This window comes from Symphalangus syndactylus, chromosome 14 (assembly GCF_028878055.3).
Source record: "Symphalangus syndactylus isolate Jambi chromosome 14, NHGRI_mSymSyn1-v2.1_pri, whole genome shotgun sequence".
Taxonomy (NCBI): domain Eukaryota; kingdom Metazoa; phylum Chordata; class Mammalia; order Primates; family Hylobatidae; genus Symphalangus; species Symphalangus syndactylus.
In genome coordinates, this window is record NC_072436.2 from 54,104,859 (window position 1) to 54,129,681 (window position 24,823).

The 24,823-nt window shown below is 42.5% G+C and overlaps 1 protein-coding gene across 1 annotated transcript in view; it reads right to left on the bottom strand.

The window, feature by feature from the left end:
• Positions 1–4,302: 4,302 nt before the first annotated feature.
• Positions 4,303–24,823, bottom strand: part of LOC134732334 (uncharacterized) — a 57,835-nt gene continuing 37,314 nt past the window's right edge. Inside the window, exons 4-5 of the mRNA XM_063616516.1 lie at positions 12,712–12,854; positions 4,303–4,469 (exon numbers count right to left, since the gene is read on the bottom strand). Of these exons, the coding sequence (XP_063472586.1) occupies positions 4,311–4,469; positions 12,712–12,854 (302 nt within the window). The 3' untranslated portion in view covers positions 4,303–4,310. The remainder of the gene's footprint in view (positions 4,470–12,711; positions 12,855–24,823) is intronic.

Consider the following 24,823-nt stretch of genomic DNA (forward strand, 5'->3'; position numbering starts at 1 on the left):
TATGGTTGACCTTTCAAACGAGTCTCTGGTATACTAGGCCTTCACTGCAGAAGTAATTAGTTGGAACTGTTACTGGTGGAAGTTGTCCTGGTTACTGGCAATGAATCCGTACAGGTCTGCAGCAACCTCAGTTCTTGCTTCCTCAGAAGAAACAATTCAACTGAGGGGCATTGCCCACTCATGTCTGTCTAACTACCTGTAACAGAACTGGATTGGATTATTGGGATTGGAAATGGGTTGAAAAACATAAAGAACATAAATCCATAGGGACAGAAAGTAGATTAGTGGTTGCAAAGGACTGGGGGTAGAGGAGAATGAAGAGCAACTGCTAATGGGTGCAGGTTTCTTTAGAGATGATGAAAATGTTGTGGAATTAGATAGTGGTGACAGTTGCACAACTCTGTGAATATACTAAACACCACTGAATTGTACATTTTAAGCAAATGAGTTTCATGGTATGTGAATTATATATCAATCAGTCAATAATGAGAGCTGCTTCAGTGGCCAAAAATGTCAGATGGAGCAGAGTAGTAACATGAAAGTCTAGATTGCAGATATTTTGAGCAACAACTGCAAACTCGATCTGAGGGCAGAACTGGAGACTTTGAAGAAGGTTTTATGTGAGGCCAAAGGAGCTGCAGTTTCTCTTTCCAGAATGGAGGAAAAGGTTGAAGGTTATTTTTCTGACATTTGAAGATTAGATTACATGAGTATAATAAGTTTATTGAGCTCAATATTTGACTTTGTATTTAGTCCAGGAGAAACTATTTATTGAAAGATTGGGTTGTTCTTATGAATGCTCTCATGTATTTTAAAGGCTTTATATATAAATCTATTGGGAGTGGGGATAGACTTCAGGATACATCTCCAGGCAAGAGCAGAAAGTAGTGATCACAGTGGAGAGGTCTATATTGAACATAGAGAGTCAAGCATGAAGGAAACAGAACTTAAGAGGGAGGGAGCACGGCCGGGCGCGGTGGCTCACGCTTGTAATCTCAGCACTTTGGGAGGCCGAGGTGGGCGGATCACGAGGTCAGGAGATCGAGACCACGGTGAAACCCCGTCTCTACTAAAAATACAAAAAATTAGCCGGGCGTCGTGGCGGGCGCCTGTAGTCCTAGCTACTCGGAGAGGCTGAGGCAGGAGAATGGCGTGAACCCGGGAGGCGGAGCTTGCAGTGAGCCGAGATTGCGCCACTGCACTCCAGCCTGGGTGACAGAGCGAGACTCCGTCTCAAAAAAAAAAAAAAAAAAAAAAAAGAGGGAGGGAGCAGCAGCTATAGCGTACTGGCTGACTCAAGCATCGAGATGTCCTTGTCCCTAGTGATTCTTGATCCCCACTATCCTTTCCTTTCCTTGAATGTCCAAACCAGGGAGGCAAGAAGTTCAAAGCCCTAGAACTTTGAGGCTGGAAGCTCAAAGGGTCTTCTAAAATGAGTGTCTGAATTAGTAACCTGATATATGATGACATGGTTTGTCTTCTCAGGTAAACAAGGCTGTTGTATTTTTCAACTTAGAGGAGACCCTGCCTACCCCTGGGAAGTAGACAAGATGGAAGTCTAGCACACTTACTAGGTAGATTTGCTTATGTCTCTGCCTAAGGGATTGAGCTCTCCCTAGGAGGGAACTCATCCAAAGGAAGAGGAGGCAGAGTGGCACGGAACTAGCACAGATTTGCTACTGAGTTTGGTCCCCACCTGACCTTCCCTGAACTTATTATATCTGGGCCCCAGGGAAAGAAGGGACAATGAGTAAAAATGGAAGGAGGCAATATTCCTTGAAGCATTTGTGAGATGGAGGCAGCTTTAGCCGAGTGTAACACAAAAAGGGAGAGAGGCATTCTGTTTTCAGCTGAGCTAAACCCATCTTTAGGCCCAACATTTGTACTGCTATTTTAGGTATCTCTAGGCTCTGCCAGTTGGAAGTGGGTGGAAGCTATATATTTCATTCCCCACAACCTCACAACCAGATGGTATGTACCAATCATTGTACGTCTCAGACTGGAATCTGCAATGTACAGGTCTCATTAGCAACTAGGTTCCCAAAGTCACACAACCAGTTTTGTGACCTCAGTGGTTTCCCACCTCTTTCCATTTATTGGCACCAATGCACTGGATTCGTTCCCTAGGGCTGCAGTAACAAAGTAATGATATCTTGATGGTTTAAAGCAACAGAAATTCATTATCTCACAGTTCTGGCGGCTAGAAGTCCGACATCAAGGTGTCCGTGGGGCAAGGCTCCCTCTGAGACTCTGGGTAAAATCTTTCCTTGACTCTTCCGTGCTTCGAGTTGCTGCCAGCAAGCCTTCACATTCCTTGGCTTGCAGCTGCATCACTCTAATATCTGCTCTATCATCATGTGACATTCTTCTCTCAGTGTGGCTCTTCCCTTCTTATCAGGACACCAGTCATGTTGGATCAAGGGCCCACCCTGTTCCAGTATAACTTCATCTTAACTCGATTCCGTCTGCAAAGACCCTGTTTCCAAAAAAGGTCCCATTCATAGGTGCCAGGGGTTAGGATTTCAATATATATTTTGGGGGAGCACAATTCAACCCACATCATGCCAGAAAAGGTAACTCAAAAGCCAACACAGTAATGTCCCAACTATAGGACCAGGTGACGATGACGTATGTAAAGGGGGTCCAAGATCCTTCAAAGGATGAGGATTTCTTAAAAATTTTGTGCCATGGATTCCTTTGGCACTCTGAGAAGCCTATGACTCTCTTCTCTGAAAAAAAAAATGCATTTACTCTTTTATTGTAATCTTTTAAATGAAAATAAAATACATAGGTTTGCAAAGGAAAGCAATTATTTTGAAATATAGTTCTCAAAATACTAGAAAAAATCAAATTTGTGCTATAGTAACATGTGTGCTTCATGATTATCCCTTGAAATAACAAGCTCTAGTGGAAAATCTAATAATTAGTGTCATTTAGAAGTGATGAAAAGTGTAAAAAATATTTGGAGATATCTGCAGCAACTGGGACATCAGTGAGAGTCCCTGGGACTCCTGCACAGCAGAGCACTGCTCCTTTTCTACTGGGGTTTGCTGCCTACTTTTGTAATGGAAGGAAATGCAGTTTTTCAGTTTAAAGATAGTGAAACAAGTATGTAATTTTTTCCATCCAGGTTGATGGACTTCCTAAATTCTATCCTCAGACTCCTGGGAGGTCAGCGGACCTCATGTGAAGAATCCTCCAGTGGATATGGAAAGTGGATTCCTAATTAGGGAGCTTCAAAAGGTGACTTACAGCACCGGGAGGAGGAAAAAGTTCATTCTATTACACTGTCTACACAGAATCATCTTAAAATAGGTTATAGACCGTTTAAGGCATTTCTCTTCACAACAGAATTCTGGGAGATGAGGGCCATGCAGGCACCATGTGGAGGGCTGCAGACGCAGGGGGTGGCCAGATGGGAGGAGTGGGGGTCTCGGAGAAGCTGTAGTATGATCAGCTGGAAGCAGAGCAGGAGTGGACCTAAGAAACAATTGGGAAGTGAAGATGATGGGGCCAGAGCAGAAGAAATTAAACTGCAGAAATGGGTAACCTCACCCAGTAACTAATTCAACATGTTTGTAAACATTTGCAAGGTAGCCTGGGCACCCCTATAAAATGCCTGAAGAAATTCCTGCATTATTTGGTGGTTGGATAGAACCAGTGAAATGTAGGTTATGTTAGAACGTTTCAGATGGGTTTCCTCTACAAACAGTACAAGTTGAAAACCTGAAAATCAATAATTACACTACTGCTGTTATTTCACTGTCTACTCAAGGTTAAGAAACAGGAACTTAAATTTCAGAATTTATCATCCTAGTTCAGTGATGATGCCCTCAGAAATGGATCTCTTTTTAAAAAAAAAAAAAACAAAAAAAAACCAGGCCAGTCATGGTGGCTTACCCCTGTAATCCCAGCACTTTGGGAGGCCAAGGCGGGTAGATCACCTGAGGTCGGGAGCTCGAGACCAGCCTGACCAACATGGAGAAACCCCATCTCTACTAAAAATACAAAATTAGCCAGGTGTGGTGGCGCACGCCTGTAATCCCAGCTACTCGGGAGGCTGAGGCAGGAGAATCACTGGAGCCCGGGAGGCGGAAGTTGGGGTGAGCTGAGATCGAGCCATTGCACTCCAGCCTGGGCAACAACAGCGAGACTCTGTCTCAAAAAACAAACAAACAAAAAAACAAGCAAACAAAAACCTACCAGTAAAGAACCATTGTGAAGCTCATTCTCTAATGCATACAATCTGTGGCATCCATTTAGAAATGTCCAAAATGGCCCTTTAGCACATCTTCTGTCATCTTCTGTACCTACACAAATGTGATGGAGGTGGAGTATATGGTAATGCTGGTCTTGGTGGGGTTGCTGGGTGTGGAGTGGAGACTGATGTTCAGTCTTGTCTCTAAACTTCTCTTCTTGTTTTTCAACTGTGCCTGGCCCACAGTTGATATATTCCATGTGCCAGTGGCCTGCAAAAGAAAAAGTAAAGCTCCTACCCTCTGTTTTAGGGAAGGCATGGCCATCCAATCATCTGGGCCTGAATAATCCACCTCTTTGGATCCCTCTTCTGAACAGCCGTGCCTTGTAAAGGGGCCTGGGGTGGACATCAGGAGACCTAGGGCCCAATCATAGCCCTGCTGAGGATTAGTTGTCTGACCTTGGAAAAGTCTTTTAATCTCTTGGGGTTTCAGCTTCCTCTCTACTAAATCTCCCAAGAACTTTCCAGTTCAAAAATTATTCTATGGCAGCACAACACTTAAAGGAAAAGCATTTTTGTGGCCCTCCAGTGTTGTTTTTGATTATTTTAGTCAAAATGTTTCTTAAATATGTAAAGTTAAAACTCAATAATGGATTTCCTTATGTAAATAATTTTAGAGATTTGAGACAAGCAAAACAACAAATGCGATAAAATTTTAACCAATATACACTATTAAATTTTAATTACTTTTCCTCATTGATAATTGACATTATTAATTCCATGTGATGAATAATGCTGGTTTTGCTGGACCCAAAGTGCTGCTCACACTGGAATATGCTACAGAGAATTCCTCCACCACTATGTTCCATATGATGACTCAGGTCTCCCATCACTGTCTCCCGCTAAACCACTGTGAAATTTTCTTCAAGCCCTGGCATCATTTGGCCTTTGCATTGGAAGAATGCACTGTTTATACTTTATATTCTCCTTTGTTCCTTCCTCCTGAGCCTGCAATTATTAAAGTAAAATTACAAGACACCAAATGATGCTGTAATCAATAGCCATATCTACATATGGGTCCTCCAGACAACCTCAAAAGTGTTTACACTAATATTTTTGTTAGGTTATCACTGAAATAAAAACACAAGAATTTTAAGCCAAGCATAATGGCGTCTGCCTGTAGTCACAGCTACAGAAGTGGATGGCTTGAGCCTAGGGGTTCAAAACCAGCCTGGGCAACCTACTAAGACCCCAAGCTCTAAGAAAGAAAACAAACAAACAAACAAAAAAGAATTTAAAAACTTTTCATAAATTCACAGTTCCTTGAAGATGTGTGCCTGGATCTTCGTGTGAGAAATGCTCCTTTATCATTTACAGGGGCCTCAATGGAACCTTCCTCTAGTGATCCCATCCCTCATCCAAAGGAAGGACACAACACATACACAAGGCCTTCGGTTCTTCTCAAGTATTTTTGGAGATCAGGGTGCAGAAACCAAGATCCAGTTTGTTTCCAAATGTCATCAAAAACAAGATGACGTGCCCAGAAAACTTGTGCCCTCTCTTACAGAAATCCAATTCTCATTCCCTGCTTTCTAGGAGGAATTTAAGAAAATAAGTTAAAAGATTCAAGGACCAAAGGTATATTACTTCAATGAGAAAAACACAGCCAGAGACTGACCACTTGACCTCCAGATGGGCTGTTTCTTTTCTTTTTTGCAAGATGCGGCTATAGAAAAAGCTCATGAAACTCAAAGGCACAGAGACAAGCTCATGGCTGCATTATGAAGCGTGCATAGTCCCAGGAGAGTGGATAGCTCTCTAAGCAGATTCAAATTCCACTCTCTCTAGAAACATGAAGTAGCAGCCTACTGTGTACAAGAAAGCCATCAGAAATGAGGTAAGGTTGACCTTCACAGTGCAGCCCAAACCCTGAGACCTCATGGTCAGAACAATAGGAACGTAGTGTTTTCATGATAAGGTGTGGGAAGGTAGAAATCGGTCATGACACAGAAGCCAACCACCACACATGAAGCCCCCAGTCCACTGGTGGCCCAGCAGGTACAGTGGATCCAGATGAAACTGTCAGGATCTGTGGGAGTTTGGCCACTTTGGCAGAGCTTTTAAATTATTAATCCAATTTCATGACATTTATAGAATCATTTAAATTATCAATTTCATAATCAGTGAACACATTAAGGATTGTTGTTTCTTCTTAGAGAGTTGGCCATTTTGTTATTATGTAAGTTTGTCTTTATCCCTGATAATTTTCCTTGCTCTGAAGTCAGCTCTGTCTGAAATTAATGTCACCACTCCAGTCTTAATAGGTTGAATTTTATCCCCTTGTTACAGGAAAGGGGTCCTGATCCAGATCCCAAGAGAGGGTTCTTGGATCTCACACAAGAAAGAATTCAGGGCAAGTCTGCAGTGCAAAGCGAAAGCAAGTTTATTAAGAAAGTAATAAAAGGAAAGAAATAAAAGAATGGCTACTCCATAGAGCAACCCTGAGGGCTGCTTGTTGCCCATTTTTATGGTTATTTCTTGATGATATGCTAAACAAAGGGTGGCTTATTCATGTCTCCCCTCTTTAGAACATATAGGGTAACTTCCTGACGTTGCCATGGCATTTGTGAACTGTCATGGTGCTGGTGGGAGCGTAGCAGTGAGGAAGACCAGAGGTCACTCTCGTGGCCATTTTGGTTTTGGTGTGTTTTGACGGGCTCCTTTACTGCAACCTGTTTTATCAGCAAGGTCTTTATGACCTGTATTTTGTGCTGACCTCCTGTCTCATCCTGTGACTTAGAATGCCTTAACTGTCTAGGAATGCAGCCCAGTAGCGTTCAGCCTCATTTTACCCAGCTCCTATTTCAGATGGAGTTGCTCTGGTTCACACACCTCTGACATTTCCCCCCACCCTTTTATAAGAGAACCATTAATCCTAAGGCTTGCAGAAGCATAAAGATCCATCTTCTGTAACTTCTTCATGCTGAATAGGGGCGATGATATTCCTGCCTAATTATGAGGGTCTCTTGCATTCAGGGTAGAGAGGAGTTCAGTCAGAAAGCATTAGTATCGTAAGGTCCATTTATAACTTTTGAGTTTCAACAAAAGGTGATATTCGGAAGATTAATAAGTGTTTAAGAAAGCATTCAGTAAGTTTGCCCTGTATTCCTACACAAAGAGTATTTGGAAAATTAATAAGTGTTTAATTTAAGAAAACATTTGGTAAGCTTGTCCTGTATTCCTACACAAAGAATATAATATAAAAATATAACAGCAATATATTTCACAAGAGTAAAGCAAAATAAGCAAAGTTATTCCAAGTAAACTAAATTAGAAGGCTTTTCATGAACTGGGCAACTGTTGGAACTAAGCTGATATGGAGTTGTTAGCTGATTGTAATGTGCCCAGAATTAGAATACTGATCCAGATTTTTACATTACCCATCCTTCTTGTTTCTTCTGAGCAGCAGTTAGACAGCACTGGTTGGTTCACAGGAATATGCAGGGTTAGACTAAATTGCAGAAACAAACTTAACAACAACTGATAAGACTAGAATCTAATAAAAAGTATACCAGTTTTTGAAATGTAATATTTCTCTCTCCTGTTTCCTATTTTTACTAAAGACAAATCATGGTAAGACCAATTTGCTTTATTATACTTGGCCTGATTATTTGTACAGCAAGAATAATTATTTTTCACATAAGCTCTTTTTAAATTGGCTTTGATGGAACTCTGTTCCATAGAAGGAATTTCAGATAAGACTTTTTTTTTTTTTTTTTAATTGAGACAGAGTCTCGCTCTGTCACCCAGACTGGAGTGCAGTGGTGCTATCTTGGCTCACCACAACCTCCACCTCCTGGGTTCAAGTGATTCTCCTGTTTCACCCTCCTGAGTTGCTGGGATTACAGGCCCTGCCACCATGCCCAGCTAATTTTTTTTCTATGTTTTTAGTAGAGACAGGGTTTCACCATATTGGTCAGGCTGGTCTCGAACTCCTGACCTCCAGTGATCTGCCCACCTCGGCCTCCCAAACTGCTGGGATCCACTTTGCTCTGCCTCAGGTAAGACTATTTTAAAGCTGAGCCCAGCCATGTGTTTGTACCCTCAAATACCTATGAGTTGGGTAAGTTTTTTTCCTCTAGAGGTCACAAGATAACTTGGGGCTCCTGGACCTGTCAGAAAGTGACATTCTTTACTCACCACAGGTCAGAAATTCTGCACAGGGACTGTTATAGGCAAGGTATGAGCCCAGTCCCCCAGGGGGCTTTTATTGGCTCTATAAGTTAGGTTTAATTCCCTAAAGGAAAACGTACTATTCCAGTCAAACCCTTAGCAAAATAACCAATGTCTCCAGTTGTGTCCTGTTACAAAAGAAAAAGGATTTTTATTGCACCTATGCAAATAACTATATTGCCATAAATTAAGAATACTTACAAATAGTTTCCAAATTTTAGAGAAATCAGATAGAAATAAAAATAAATATGCTCCAAATTTTGTTTATAGGAGTACACTCAACTGTTAAAAGCTGTAAATAGCTCAAAAGAAAAGTTTCCTTGACTCTGAAAAACAAAACAAAGGATCAGGAATGTTTTAAGCAAAGTTAAAAAGATTAGACTTCTTCAGTTTAGTCCATATAGTTAACTTCTGTTTGATAGTTATGAATATTTCAGTTCTCCATGAGAGTTCTGAAAGTTTTTTCCTTTATTCTGATGACATAATCTCCAAAGTTATCAGAAAACCTGCATTTAAGAACACCTATTAGAGTTCTATAATTGATTATAAATCACCTTTTAAAGAGGATTAAAACAAGGTAACAATTGGGCCAGGCACGGTGGCTCACACCTGTAATCCCAGCACTTTGGAAGGCCAAGGCAGTTGGATCACCTGAGGTCAGGAGTTCAAGACCAGCCTAACCACCATGGCAAAACCCTATCTCTACTAAAAATACAAAAACTAGCTGAGCATGGTGGTGGGCACCTGTAATCCCAGCTACTCAGGAGGCTGAGGCAGGAGAATCACTTGAACTCAGGAGGCAGAGGTTGCAGTAAGCTGAGATTGTGCCATTGCACTCCAGCCTGGGCAACAAGAGAGAAACTTCGTCTCAAAAAGAAAAAAAAAAAAAAACACAGGTAACAATTGTCTATGGCTGACAAAATGTTTTAGGGGAGCCACAGTCAAAGAAACAATTGACAGGGAAATTTGTTACCTCCATGGCATACAATGATTTTATGTAACAATTATCATTATTACTGATAATGTACACTAAGTCATATCAGAATTATAGGAGTTTCCCATGATTTTGGAATATATATACCAATAACATATTTATACAAATATGGCCCAAAGAAAACCAAACACCATTTTATATTTGACAATGCTCCCTGTATGATTTTTGTACCAAATAAGCCAAATGTCACTGTTGCATTAGTGCATTATTGATGTCAAACCCAATTCCTAATAAAACCTTGTAAATATATCTATCCAATCTTAATCAGTTTGACCATAAGGTAAGATTCTTATAAACCTTTTATAACCCTTTACAAGTTTTTGTTAAATAGCAGATCATAAGCAGGTTTTTGCTCTAAGAAAAATCTGTTGTGCTTTTATTCCAATGTTTAATTTGTAGAAAAACTGAATAATACTCCTTTAGTTTAGCCAATGTCCACACACAGAATCTCTTTTACAATTAATTTTCTACAAACTTTCCACAATTGTTCAAACCTTTAGCTTTATTCTAACTTAAAACAATTCTTTAACCCCTTAGGCAAAAAAAAAAAATGCACATTCCCATGCCCTCTTGTAATCTTTCACCAAAAACACATTTTACTTTCTTTACACACCTTGCATGTAAAAATTTTTTTAGTAGTTTTAGTTACATATTATAATGTCAACTTTTAGCAACTTTTATTTTTGGTGAAAAACTTGGTAAGTTCGGAATTTTAATTATGTACTAGGTGTGGCGCCTAGCCTAGGACACACCAGACAGAAGTGTAGATAAGAGCTGACTCTCCAGCATAGCTAGGTTGCATGACTAACTCCACATGTCCCCAGGCCTTACCTAGCTATAAAGCAGGCAAGTTGTACAGCAAGAGTCATAGTGGCATTTTATAAAGCATTTACAAGGCTTAACAACCTTTGAATTGTACAACATTTCTTGCATAAATTCCCTTTCACAAATCCTTTCATGACTTACACAGACCATCTGAGATATTATTGGACTTTCTGACTTGCCCTAAACATCTCTCCTGTTAGACAACCAGTCATTTTACTTTAGAACAAGAATTTACCATGCAAGATCCTTTCTTATATAAAATCCCTTTCTTTATAATCTTCTTTGTACAGCAAGGGGGCATGGCTAATTCCACATGTCCCCAGGCCTTATCTAGAATCTAATGGCTTTAAGGTAGGTAAATTGAACAATTTTGGAAAAGTTAAAACAGCAGTTTATGACCTTAAAGCCTTTATCAAACTTAATATCTGGCCTGCATAATTTAGACTAAATGTTTTTATTTTATCAATAATTTTAAAAGCTGTTATTTCCCAAAGATTACTAAAGTTACATGAACTAAAAAAGCATTACAGTTTTTATTTTGCTTTTAAAATGTTTGATGTAAGTGCTTATTTTTGTTTCAGCCAATTAATTAGAGCTCTTGTATATAAACATTGCACACAACACATGTATAGCTACACAGAAAGACAGAAGATTATTGCAGTAGTTGTAAGACTTTTCATTTGCCAGTTTTTAAGTTTCTTAATTGGATTACTGGCTTTAGGGTGGAGCCCTTGGAAGAACAGAGCCAGGAAAGTGGTCTCTGGTTCCTCCTGTTTTTCCCAAGGAGTCTAGGCTGTTAGAGCTTAAATATACGCTTTTAATAAAACTGATTTTAACCATAGCACTCTTTAATAAAGTCCTTTTAGAATTTCTTATGCCAAATGGCTGATATTTCGACTTTTGAACTTTACCAAAGGTAACCTCCCAGGTGCTTAGAGAAAGGAAAATTTAAGACAGTCCACAGAGGAGAAGAGAATAGACAAGGTCATGCAGGTATTAAACCAGAAACAACTTACTTCCTAGGTGGGGAATTGAACCTGGACCGTTACTGTGAAAGTGCAGAACCTTAGCAACAGAGGTACAGCATGGGACACCCTCTGTTTCCTTTCCCAGGAGTCTAGAGTAGTTAATTTTGAGCTTGCAAAGGCTTTTAACTATTTAAGATGATTTTTAACACTATGACATGAACCCTAAAATTTCTGTTCCCTGGAAGGCAGAGACCAAAAGAAAGTACCGCCATGTGGTTAAAAGGTCAAGCTCCCAAGGCCGTAAAACAAGATGGAATCTTCATCCGGTTTTTTTGTTTGTCAGGGACCTGCAGCCAAGTTTGTTACTGACCAGCTTGCTGAGTCATCTTGAAAAGCAGGCTTACAGGTGTTCTAAGCCCATGTTTTATCCAGAAGTTCCCCTCGACACAGAAAAACGAATTCATAGCACAAAGTACACCAGTTTAAGACTAGCCTTAGGATTCTTTTTTGCATTAATCCAAAGAGAAGAGATTTGTTTTACCATTCGTTCAATAGTTTGCACAGAGAGAAGTTAGGAATCTGACTGGTAAGAAATTTTTACCCTTTTGCTGGCATGCCAAGCTTCTGGGTTCTCTTTCTCTGAGCAGTCCTAGTGATCCAGCTTGTGGCACCATCACCCTGGGGCCAAGCCACATTATAAAGGAAATTTTTTTTTTTTTTATTCTGGCCAGAGCAAAATACATGTGATAAAACACAGGCATTAGCCACTCTGCTTAGCACCCAATATCAAACTGGCAAGGCTTAAATTTTCCCCCAGATGAGTCCCATCATCTTTAATCCAACCTCCAACTTGGAGTATCAACATATGGTCTCTGGGCAAGATGGTCACCCTGAGTAACAGAAAATACAGGAAAGGAAAAGTAGAGAAGGAAAGTATTACCTGTAGTAGGGTGGGGAAGGTGAAGAGCTCAGAGAAGCCAGAGAAAACACCCACTCATTGCAGCCGACAATGAAAAGTTCAAGGCCAGGTGTGGTGGCTCAAACCTCTAATCCCAGCACTTTGGGAGGCCAAGGTGGGCAGATCATCTGAGGTCAGGAGTTCAAGACCAGCCTGACCAACAGGGAGAAACCCTGTCTCCACTAAAAATACACAATTAGCTGGGTGTGGTGGCGCATGGCTGTATGGCTGTAATCCCAGCTACTCAGGAGGCTGAGGCAGGAGAATTGCCTGAACCTGCGAGGTGGAGGTTGTGGTGAGCCGAGATCGTGCCACTGCACTCCAGCCTGGGAAACAAGCAAAACTCTGTCTCAAAAAAAAAAAAAAAAAAAGGAAGGAAGGAAGAAAGAAAAGAAAAGAAAAAGCCAGGCGCAGTAGCTCACGCCTGTAATCCCAGCACTTTGGGAGGCCAAGGCGGGCGGATCACCTGAGGTCAGGAGTTCGAGACCAGCCTCAACATGGAGAAACCCCGTCTCTACTAAAAATACAAAATTACCCGGGCATGATGGTGCATGCCTATAACCGCAGCTACTCGGGAGACTGAGGCAGGAGAGTTGCTTGAATCTGGGAGGCGGAGGTTGTGGTGAGCCAAGATCACGCCATTGCACTCCAGTCTGGGCAATAAGAGCGAAACTCCATCTCAAAAAAAAAAAAAAAAAAAGAAAAGTTCAGGTGGCCACTCATCAGTAGCAAAGGGATCTTTTCCAGCAGTCCCACCAGCTCTTAAGTTTCCCCTTTTAGGGAGGAAAAAGCTCCCCATGTCCCATGATGCTGTACATGCCTAACCCTGTCACCCACAGCCATCAGCAAAGAGTGCAAGGCAGATTAATCCAAAGATAATAGCAGTTAACATCCCATAGTGCCAAACCTTTTAGCCGAGAAGGACTTATACTGAGAGGGGCCTCTAACTCCCTAAATCTTAGAAGGGACTCTAACCCTCCTAAGTTGGGCCTCTATCCCAAGGTCGGTCAAGCGTCCTTGCCTTTTATTAAGAGGGACCTCTAACCCACTCTGTCTTAGGAGAGACTGTAACTCCCCTAGTTGGGCCTGTAACCCAATCCCATCCTTTACCTCGGTACCCTGCCACTTACCCAAAGTTGTCCAATCACTTTACCTTTACCCAGTTACCTTGCCAATTACCCAAAGTTGTCCAATCAATGCTGCAGTCTATTTCCTTTGGGTTGGTGGGGGGGTTCCTCAGTATTGTCCCTTTTGTGGCTCACAAGAAAAATGTTACCGAACCCCACCATTTACCCAAAGCTAGCCTTTGGGTCAGGGGTGTCCGCAGTAAAGTCACTACCGTGGTTGCCATAAATATGTTACAGTACCCCAACACTTACCCAAAGGTAGCTGTTGGGTCAGGGTTTCTGCACTATAAGTCTCTTCTGTGGTCACCAGAAATATGTTACAGGAAAAGGGTCCCAATCCAGACCCCAAGAGAGGGTTCTTGGATCTCACCCAAGAAAGAATTCAGGGTAAGTCCATAGAGTAAAGTGAAAGCAAGTTTATTAAGAAAGTAAAGGAATAAAAGAATGGCTACTCCATAGACAGAGCAGCCCCGAGGGCTGCTGGTTACCCATTTTTTTTGGTTATTTCTTGATGATATGCTAGACAAAGGGTGGATTATTCATGCCTCCCTGTGTTAGACCATATAGGGTAACTTCCTGATGTTGCCATGGCATCTGTAAACTGTCATGGTGCTGGTGGGAGTGCAGCAATGAGGACGACCAGAGGTCACTCTCGTCACCATCTTGGTTTTGGTGGGATTTGGCTGGCTTCTTCGCTGCAGCCTGTTTTATCAGCAAGGTCTTTGTGATGTGTATTTTGTGCTGACCTCCTATCTCATCCTGTGACTTGGAATGCCATAACCATCTGGGAATGCAGCCCAGTAGGTTTCAGCCTCATTTTACCCAGCTCCTATTTCAGACAGAGTTGCTCTGGCTCACACGCCTCTGATATCCTCAAATGATATTGAAGTCCTAACCCCAGTATCTCCGAATTTTACCTTATTGGGAAATAGTGTTGTTGCAGATATAATTAATTAAGTTAAGACAGCCCTGGAATAGAGTCCCTAATTCAATATGATGTGATGTCCTTATACAAAAGGGAAATTTGGAGACAGACATGTACACAGGGAGAATGCCATGGGAAGACTGGAGTTATCCTGCCACCAGCCAAGGCCCTACCAGAAGGTAGGAGAGAGTCCTGGAACAGAGCCCTTCCTAATGCCTTCGGAGAGGTGGCCCTCCTAAAGCCTGAATCTTTGAGCAAGGCCCCCACAACTCTAAGAAAACTGTAAATTCCTGTTGTTTAAGCCACCTTGCCCTAGCTTATGGTATTTTATTATAGTGGCCCTAGCAAACTAATCCATCCAGGTTTCTTTTGATTAGTGTTTAACATGGTAGATCTCAGGGCTATGGCAGCTATTTATTTTTTGCTTTTTATTTTTCTCTCTGCTTTTTATTTCTCTGTTTTCTTTTTTCCTTACTTCCTTTGGGTTGCTTGAACATTTTTTAGAATTCCATTTTGATCTATCTATGCCTTTTAAAAGTGTATGTCAGGCCTCTGAGCCCAAGCTGGCCTGTATATATCCAGATGGCCTGAAGCAACTGAAGAATCACAAAAGAAGTGAAAATGGCCAATTCCTGACTTATGACATTACCTTGTGAAATTCCTTCTCCTGGCTCAGGAGCTCCCCACCCAGCACCTTGTGACCCCCTCCCCTGCCCTCAAGAGAACAACCCCCTTTGACTGTAATTTTCCACTACCCACACAAATCCTATAAAACTGCCTCACCCTTAGTTCCCTTTGCTGACTCTTTTTTCAGACTCAGCCCACCTGCACCCAGGTGATTAGAAAGCTTTATTGCTCACACAAAGCCTGTTGGTGGTCTCTTCACATGGACACACGTGACATTTAGGTGCCAAAGATCCAGGACAGGGGGACTCCTTCGGGAACTTGTCCCCTGTCCTTGCACTCACTCCATGAGGAGATCCACCTACTGTCAGGCCTCTGAGCACTAGCTAAACCATCATATTCCCTGTGACCTGCACTTATACATCCAGATGGCCTGAAACAACTGAAGATCCACAAAAGAAGTGAAAATAGCTAGGTCCTGTCTTAACTAATGACATTTCACCATTGTGATTTGTTCCTGCCCCACCCTAACTGATCAATGAACTTTGTGACATTCCCCCACCCTTGTGAATGTGCTTTGTACAATACACTCTCCCCACCCTTAAGAAGGTACTTTGTAATATTCTCCCCTGCCCTTAAGAAGGTACTTTGTAATATTCTCCCCACCCTTGAGAATGTACTTTGTAAGATCTACCCCCTGCCCACAAAAAATTGCTCCTAACTCCACTGCCTATCCCAAACCTATAAGAACTAATGATAATTCCACCACCCTTTGCTGACTCTCTTTTCAGACTCAGCCTGCCTGCACCCAGGTGGTTAAAAAGCTCTATTGCTCACACAAAGCCTGTTTGGTGGTCTCTTCACACAGATGCATGTGACAGTGTATATCTTTGAATAGCTTTTTTATGTAATATGTTAAATATTTAAGACAATAATGATATAATTGTAGATAATAATGATAAAATTGTCTTAAATATTTCCCCTGCATACATTTAAAACCACAATAGTGGCTACACTTTTTGCTTTCAAAAAGTGGAAACATTACAATTTTTGCTTCCACCATCAATCAAATGTCATTTAGGAAAATCAAAAAGTGAGTACATTGCATTTTTGCTTAATGTGTTTTCTTGCTTCTTGCTTTTCCAGAGTTCCTTCTTTTATTATTTTATTTCTGTTTAGAGAGCTTCCTTTATTCATTATTTTAGGGTAGATCTGCTGGTAAAAAATTCTTTAGTTTTTCTTCATGTGAGGATGTCTTGATTTCTTCTTCATTTATTGGAAGCTATTTTTACTAGATATAGAATTCTGGGTCGATAGTTATTTACTTGAAAATATTGCGCCACTTCCTTCTGGCCTCTATGGTTTTGGATGAGAAATTTATTGTAATTAAATTACAACAAATGTATTGTTGTTTTTTGGCTGCTGTAAAGATTTATATTCTTTTACTTTAGTTTTCAGACATTTGACTATAATGTGTTTCAGTGTGGATTTCTTTATGTTAATTCTATTTAGAGTTTGCTCAGCTTCTTCAATCTGTGAGTTTACATCTCTTACCAAATTTAGGAAGTTTTCCAGACATTATTTCTCGCAGTACTTTTTTAGCTCTGCCCTCTTTCTCTTCTGCTTCTGGAACTCTGGTGAGATAAATATTAGATCTTTTGTTATAGTCCCATAGGTTCCAGAGGTTCTGTTTATGTATTTATTTATTTTTAGTCTATTTTTACTCTGTTGTTCACCTTGGGTGTGAACTCAAAACTATCCGAGACAGATCTCAATCAATCTAGTTTATTTTGCTAAGGTTAAGGAGCCCTGCATTACACAGCTTCAGGAGGTCCTGATGACATGTGCCCAAGGTAGTCAGAGTGCAGCTTGCTTTTATACATTTTAGGGAGACAGGAGACATCAATCAATATGTGTAAGATGTACTTTGGTTTGGTGCAGAAAGGCGAGACTGCTCAAAGTGGGGCCTTCCAGGTCATAGGTAGATGAGAGATAAACAGTTGCATTCTTTTGGGTCTCTGATCAGCCTTTCATTGAATACACAGTTTATATGTGGGTGGGGAGGGGGTGAAGATAGAGGAAGAGTCATGCCTTCATCTGGCTCAGTGAATCTGCATTTTCGCATAAACAGTAGGGCAGAGGAAGCCATTAGATATCCATTTGACTCAGGTGAGCAGAGGGATGACTTTGAGTTCTGTTTGTCCTTCTTCTGGCACCTGTGAAGATAAGCTGTCAATTTACATCGCCAGGGTGAAATTCAACAGAACTGTTTTAGGATAAAGATCTTGAGGCCCACAAGGAATTCCCATGTGGGCAAATGGTAAGGGAAGGATGTAGCTTCTTTATCCTTGTAGCTATCTTATTTAGGAATAAAATAAGAGACAGGTTTGCCTGATGCAGTTTCCAGCTTGAATTTTCCCTTTGGCTTAGTGATTTGTGGGTCCTGAGATTTATTTTCCTTTCACATTGGGTAGTTTCTATTGTGCTATCTTCATTTTCACTCATTCTTTCCTCTGTCTCTTCCACTTGCTTTTGAGCCTTTCTATTGCTTTTTTGGTTGTTGTACTTTTCAGTTCTAAAATTTCCATTTGTTTCTTTATGGCTTCTATTTCTTTGCTGAGACTTTCTGTTGTTTCATTTGCTTCAAGCAGGTTTATAATTGCTCATCGAACCATTTTTTATGGCTGCTTTAAAATCTTTGTCAGATAACTTTAACATCTTTGTCATCTTAAGCGTTGAAATGTATTGATTTGTTTCATTCCGAGATCTTTCTGGTTCTTGATGAGTTTTTTAAATTGAATCCTAGGTATTTTGGTTGTTATACTATGAGACTTTGGATCTTATTTAAACATTCTTTTTAGCTTCCTTCTTTTGATGCCACTCTGGCAGAAGAAGTGAGGTTGTTGCCATCTCATTCCTGCCTAGTGAGGATCAAAGCCCAGGTCCCCCAGGTGGCCTCCTTTGACACTAGGGGAGTGAGGGGTCCTCATTACTACTGGGTACAGTGGAAGCTCTGGCTCCCCCACTGGGCTGTACCTTCTTAACTGGAAAGAATAGGAGTTTGTCCATACTCTCCGGACACGGTCTCCAGTGACACCATTGGGGGTGGCCTTGTCATCTCAAGGTGATGGTGAACATCCTGAATTTCCACTAGACCTTCTCTGACACCACTTGAGTAGGGAGACTGGGACACCCCTTCACAGCCTGGTGAGGGTAGAACTCTTGGCTCTCCAGTCATCCTTTGCTTGCATAAGTGGGAGGGGGACCACAGTCTTTTCTGTAGCATTTATCTGGCATAGAGCAATTATTGTCTAACAGTTTCCTGTCTTGCTAGGCTGTCCCTCTCCTGGCTCTTTGGCTAGGAAGATCAAGCGTTGTTGAGGCTTTTGTTATGTTTTGTTTTGTCTGTGCCGTTGGCACTTCTAGTTTTCCAGTTGCTTCTGTTCTAACTTTGGTATATATGAGGGGGAGAAATCCAGGGAACTCATCATCATGTTATTCCTTCAGTCCTGAAGTCCCTAGCCAGTCTTTCTTCTCCTCTCCACCTTTCAGCGTCTTCTTATGTTTGTTTTGCATATGTCCAAGGTTTTTAGTTGTGCTTCACAGGAAGCATACGCAAAGTCCACCTACTGTCTCTTGGCAGAAGTCCCTTAGTATTTTTTTTTTTTTTGAGACAGAGTCTCACACTGTCGCCCAGGCTGGAGTGCAATGGCACGATCTCGGCTCACTGCGACCTCCACCTCCCAAGTTCACATGATTCTCCTGACTCAGCCTCCTGAGTAGCTGGGATTACACGTGCACACCACCACACCCAGCTAATTTTTTCTATATTTACTAGAGATAGGGTTTCACTATGTTGGCCAGACTGGTCTCGAACTCCTGATCTCGTGATCTGCCTGCCTCAGCCTCCCAAAGTGCTGGGATTACAGGCATGAGCCACCACGCCTGGCCCCTTAGTGCATCTTTAAGACTTATTTTGGAAGGTATCTTTAGATGGAGAAAAGGAATGGAGCACGTTGCCTTCCCCCACATTAAGGCCACACTGCTGAGCCACATTTTTTTTTTTTTAATAATTATCCAGTTAGAGCGGAGCTGCCCTTGCCTGACATTCAGTTCCCCAAAAGTAGACCTGAGATGGAATCTGGGTGAAAGGGATTTATGAAGAACTGAATAACCAGTAGGGGAACGAGGAGGTGGGACTAAGAAGTGAGGGAGGCCAAACAAGGGGGCATGATCCACAGCGGGTGATGTTGGCCTGATCCTGCGCAGAGCAGGAGGGATAGTACAAGTGTCCTCTCTGAGTCGTTCTGATCAGAGGCAAGGGTGGGGGTCTTCATGGGAGTATGCAATTATACAGGACCCTGTGCTCAGAAGGGCCCATGCTTAGTTTAACCTTCTGCTCTCACCATCTTGAAATTCTCAATAATTTTCTATTAATAGCAAGAGGCTCTATGTTTTTATTTTCCACTGGGCCCAGTAAATTATGTAGCCAGTCCTAGACAATGGGGTAGAGTACTTATAGCTTCTTTCCCCAAAAGGAGTTGGAGGGGTGTAAATTCCTAGGCATTCTGGATTCTTCCTGAGCTCAGGGTTCCTGGACTGAATAATGTCAGTTCTTGTTCATGTTCATCAGAACCCCAGAATGTGGCTTTGTTTGGAAAAAGTGTCTTTGCAGATGTAAACAGTTAAGATGAGGTCATACTAGAGTAGGGCAGGCCCTAATCCACTGACTGGTGTCCTCATAAGGAGAGAATACAGACAGACAGACACACATACACACACACGGAACAATGCCATTTGAAGACAGAGCCAGAGGTTGCAGTGCAGCAGGCACAAGCCAAGGAACACCGGAAATCGCTGGCAGCCACCAGAAGCTCAGAGAGAGGCATGGGACAGATCCCCCTCCCAGCCTCCAGAAGGAACAAACCCTGCCAACACCTTGACTGCAGGCTCCAGCTGCCTTCACTGTGGCAGAATAAATGTCTGCTGCTTCAAGCCACCCAGTTTGTGGAACTTTGCTGCAGCAGCCCTAGTAAACCAGCACACCAAGCCAGGTCAACTCTAGGTGCTGGCTGCTGGGAGTCAAGGCACATCTGAACAGGCATGCCAGAAAAACGGCAAAGGATCCGAGGGGCAAAGGCAGAGCCCAGCTGGAGCCAGGCCCTCTGGCCTTGACCTTTCAGTGAACCAGACCAACTTTGCACCTCTAATATGGGAGCATGGACTAATGACCCAGCCAAAAGGGAGGCATTCAGACAATAGGGGAGGTAGGGCCTCCAGTGAACCAGAGACGGCTGGCGCCACTTGAAGGCATTCACATTCAGATTTTTAAAAACCGAGCAATGCCAACCAAACAAGCATGTCCGAGTGCCCAATTTAGTTCCTGGACCTGGAAATTATATATCTGGCTGGGAAGCTCTCCAGGGACTCAGCTGATCCTCACGTTACAGCTGCTCTCTGGGGTGAAGTTTCTTCTACCTCCAAAGTAGGCTGGCTTTATTCACAACACCTTCATATAGGTGGTGGTCTCAGCTATTCACATAAACCTCCCCTGCTGGCCCTAGGGGTTCTGAAATTCTAGCCAAATTACTTCTTGGGTTAAAACATAAGTTATTTGCTCGAATATATTATTGTTATCAGCATTGAGTCGGTACAGGCCTGAGGCAACCTTGATTCTTGCCTCCTCAGAAGAAATAATTTGACTGAGGGGGCGTAAGGCAGAGAGAGGACTGAGGCAAGTTTTGGAGCAGAAGTGGAAGTGTATTAAAAAGTTTTAGGGCAGGAATAAAAGGAAGTAAAGTACACTTGGAAGAGGGCCACGTGGGCGCCTTGAGAGATCAAGTGCATGGTTTGAACTTTGACTTGAGGTTCTATATGTTGACCTGCTTCCAGGGTCTTGCATCAGCTCTCCCCGATTCTTCCTTTGGTGGGGGGCTGTCCATATGTACAGTGACCTGCCTGCCAGCACGTGGGAGGGGAGCATGCGCAGTGTGTTTACTGGAGTTGTACCCGTGCTCACTTGAGGCACTCTTTCCTTACCAGTTGAGTGTTTCCATAGGCCATATACCAGTTAAATTCCACCATTTTGCCTCTTAGTATGAATGCTTGAGCCCACTCACCCAATTCCTGCGATCCTATCCGGAAGCTGCTGATCACCAGTGCCGGTTATTTCTATCTATTGGGAGACGGCCTTTCCCTGGCACTGGCTGTGACCAATTGCTATTTTAGAGAAGACAGTTAAAAACCACCTGACCATCACCTGATGGTCGCCTCACATTCCTGGTTGGGTGGGCGGTGAGGGCCTCTCTTGCCCTAGTCTGACTAGTTACCTACGATAACATTGTCATCAGGGGCTATAATAAAGATAGATTAACATAGATTACACCATCACCTCATCTCTCTGAAGGCCCTGCGAAGTCTTAAGCTAAGGGGACTTTGACAGGTATATTTCAATTTAGGTAGGGGAATCAGGAGAGCTGGAGCCATAGGCCACTGCTTGGGGACCACAGTCCAGACAGAACAACACTGGATAAGCCACCCGGCAGCTGGGGAGAGGCGTGCACCATGAGGAGGAGGAAAGTTATGTAGAAAAGAAAGAAGGAGGCAGGGTGCGGTGGCTCACACCTGGAATCCCAGCACTTTGGGAGGCCAAGGCTGGTGGAACACCTGAGGTCAGGAGTTTGAGAGCAGCTTGTCTCTACTAAAAATACAAAAATTAGCCAGGTGTGGTGGTGCATGCCTGTAGTCCCAGCTACTCAGGAGGCTGAGACAGGAGAATCACTTGAACCTAGGGGGTGGAGGTTGCAGTGAGCCAATATCGCGCCACTGCAACTCAAGCCTGGGCGAGAGAACAAGACTCTGTCTCAAAAAAAAAAAAAAGAAAGAAAAGAAAAGGAAGAAGGAGACCTGGCAGAGAAACACTAAATCCAAATATTGGTGAGGCATTTGGCTTGATGCCAGAGACCCAAAAATAATAAAATCATAAATTTAAATATATGTGTTTTCTTCTTATTTATGAAATTTCTGAAATTCTAGCTGGCTTCTTGGGTTAAAACATAAAAGTTATTTGATCAAATGTATTATTGTTATTGACGGTGAGTCCATACAGGCCTGCAGCAATATCTCTGATGCTGCTCACAAGATCTCTGATACTGCTCACAAGATCTCTGAAAAGCAGCTATTTACATGTCCATTTTATAGACAGGAGGGTTAGATTCATAAAGATTAAGTTAGTTTTCCAAGGAGCAACTAGGAGAGCTGGCATCAAGCCAACTTATTTTCAGAGGCTTGCACTGGCTGGCCACCCCAGGGGCTCCTGGCCCATTTGGGTACAAATCCTGCCAGCAGGAGGTTCCATTGAAATAGAAATAGCCGTCAGGGCTGGCTGCCTAAGCCTGCAACCAGCCAGCCACCCAGGACCACATGCTAAGCAGGGGGCCTCTCCTGGGGTTTGGTGCTCTGCAACTGGCATGTTGAAATTCCTAATAATTTGATCTTTGAATCTATGCTCTATTAGTGAAAGCCAATGCAACATGCTCCAGGGGGGCTTGGAGCCTCAGCTCACATGCGGTCCCACTCCTGCTGCCTCCCAGCCTTTCTGTGCTCAGTTGCCCACTCCTCACCCTCAACCAGCAGCTGCCACTGCCCTCCACTCCTGCTGGGGGCCTGGGCATGCCACCATGACCAAAAGAGCATATTAAATAGCAAATTTTAAAAATGCCTTATCAGGTCAAGAAAGAAAAAGAGAGACTGCAAAGGAAAGGAAACAAGCCTTTTTCCTTCTTTATAAGCATGTAGATCCATGTTTTTATCTTGCACTGGCCCTTGAAAATTATATAACCAGCCTTGATAGCAGTGACCTATTATACCATCTAGAAAAACAACATGAATGTGCCCAGGAGCCCATGAGCTGCTTGTTGGCTGACTTAACACAGCCCCAACATTCCAGATTTTTAAAACCTATTTTTAATACTAAAAGTAGCTCTCCAAGGACACTCAGCCTGTCACACTGCTCTCAAAAGACCAGTCTTCGCAGCTGGTCCATAGCTCAGAACTCTGAGCAAACCAGTTATCAGCTCCCTTAAAAGAGCAAGAGCTAACCCTCTCATGCAACGGAGCTCATCCTCCTTACACATACTCTTAGATTGTGATAGTCTATGTATAAGTAAATTATGGTTATTTTGTTCATTTCTGAATTCTACCAGTAGAATCCCAGGGACGTACATAAAAAGTCAGTCGTGAGCTCTTGCCTTGATTTTACGATTCAATGGAAGTGTGGAAGGGGAGACTCATTTGTCCTCCACCTTCCTGCCAGCCGGTTCCCCTTGACTTCCAAAGATTAAGTTTGCAGCTTTACCAGTTGTTTCTGGGTATGTGTCAGCCTTTTTAGATTAAACACAATTATTGCCTAAAGTGGGGCTAAGTTTTGTTCCAAGTCTACGGTGAGCATGCATGTGTTCTCTACCTACCGTGTTGCTGCAGGGAGATTCAGCCCAGCACTTGTCACTGCTCCAGTCAACAGCTGACAGGCAGGACGGGCTCCTCCTGGGCCTGCTCTCAAGCAGCTGGCAGGAGCAGAGGCTGTGCACTTGAGCCCTGTCCAGTAGCAACTTTGTCACAGGAGGGAAGCAGGTGGCCTGGAGCCGGGACAGCAGGGAGTGAGAGGCTCTGCTGCCCTGTGACTGGACAGCGCTTGGTGCAGAGAGCAGCAGGATGCCCCCAAAGGAGAGCCACAGTCTTCCTCATGCCCTGTGCATTGGGGACCCAAGGAGCAGAGTAGAGATCACACCTGTGACTGCAAGCAGATGAAGAGCCTTCCTGTGTGGGGCCCCTGAGGGACAGCACTTGAAGCTGCCCCAAAGAAAGCCAAGCCCACGGAGGCTGGAGTCTTGCACAGGCTCCCTGGCACATGAGCTCAGCCTGTTAAAAGTGCTTGCTTAGCCCAATGGGGACTGACAGCCAATGGTCATGAGAGATTTTACTGGGGTGATGGAAACACTGTAAAATTGGATTATGACGGTGGTTGCACAGCTCCATACATTTACTACGTTATTGAATTGTACACTTAAAACAGGCGAGTTTTATGGTACATAAATTATACTTTAATAAAACTCTTTAAAGAAAAACAGAGTATATATATATATTCTCTTTATATATATTCTCATATATATACATACATATACTTTTTATATATATACATATATACTTTATGTGTGTGTGTGTATATATATATATATATACTTATATATATATATATATATACATATATATATATATATATATATATATATACTTTCATTTCTTTCAAAATTCCTGTCTAGTCAGATTCTAGCTCCAGGTTGCATTTATGTTCTTGCTTTTAAATTTTACTGATGTATAATTTATATAGAATTAAATGTGCACTTTGATGAGTTTTGGAAAATGTAGGCATCTGTGTAACCACTGGCACGACCATGATATAGAACATTTCATTCCCCCATCAAGTTCCCTCTAGCCTCTCTGCAGTCAGCCCTCTCCCTTACCCCAGCCACAGGCCACCACTGATCTGCTTCTTGTCACTATAGATTAGTTTAGACTCTTCTAGAATTTCATATAAATATACTCTTTTGTGTCTGGCTTCTTTTAGCCAGCATAATGTTTTTGAGATGCATCTTGTGCTCCCCTTTAAAAACAAAACAATTTGTGTTGGTGAGTTCTCCAATGTGAAAAAGGCTTCTCTATTCCAAGAACAAGTTTTCCAAATTAGGAAACAACTTTGCTTCAATAGTCTAAGGCTTTTGGTTGAAAATGTTTTTCTTAACGATGAGTTTGGAAGAGGATCCAAACTTAAGAAGTTATTGTTGCTGGGTGCGGTGGCTCATGCCTGTAATCCCAGCATTTTGGGAGGCTGAGGCAGGCGGATAACGTGAGGTCGGGAATCCGAGACCAGCCTGACCAACATGGAGAAACCCCATCTCTACTAAAAATACAAA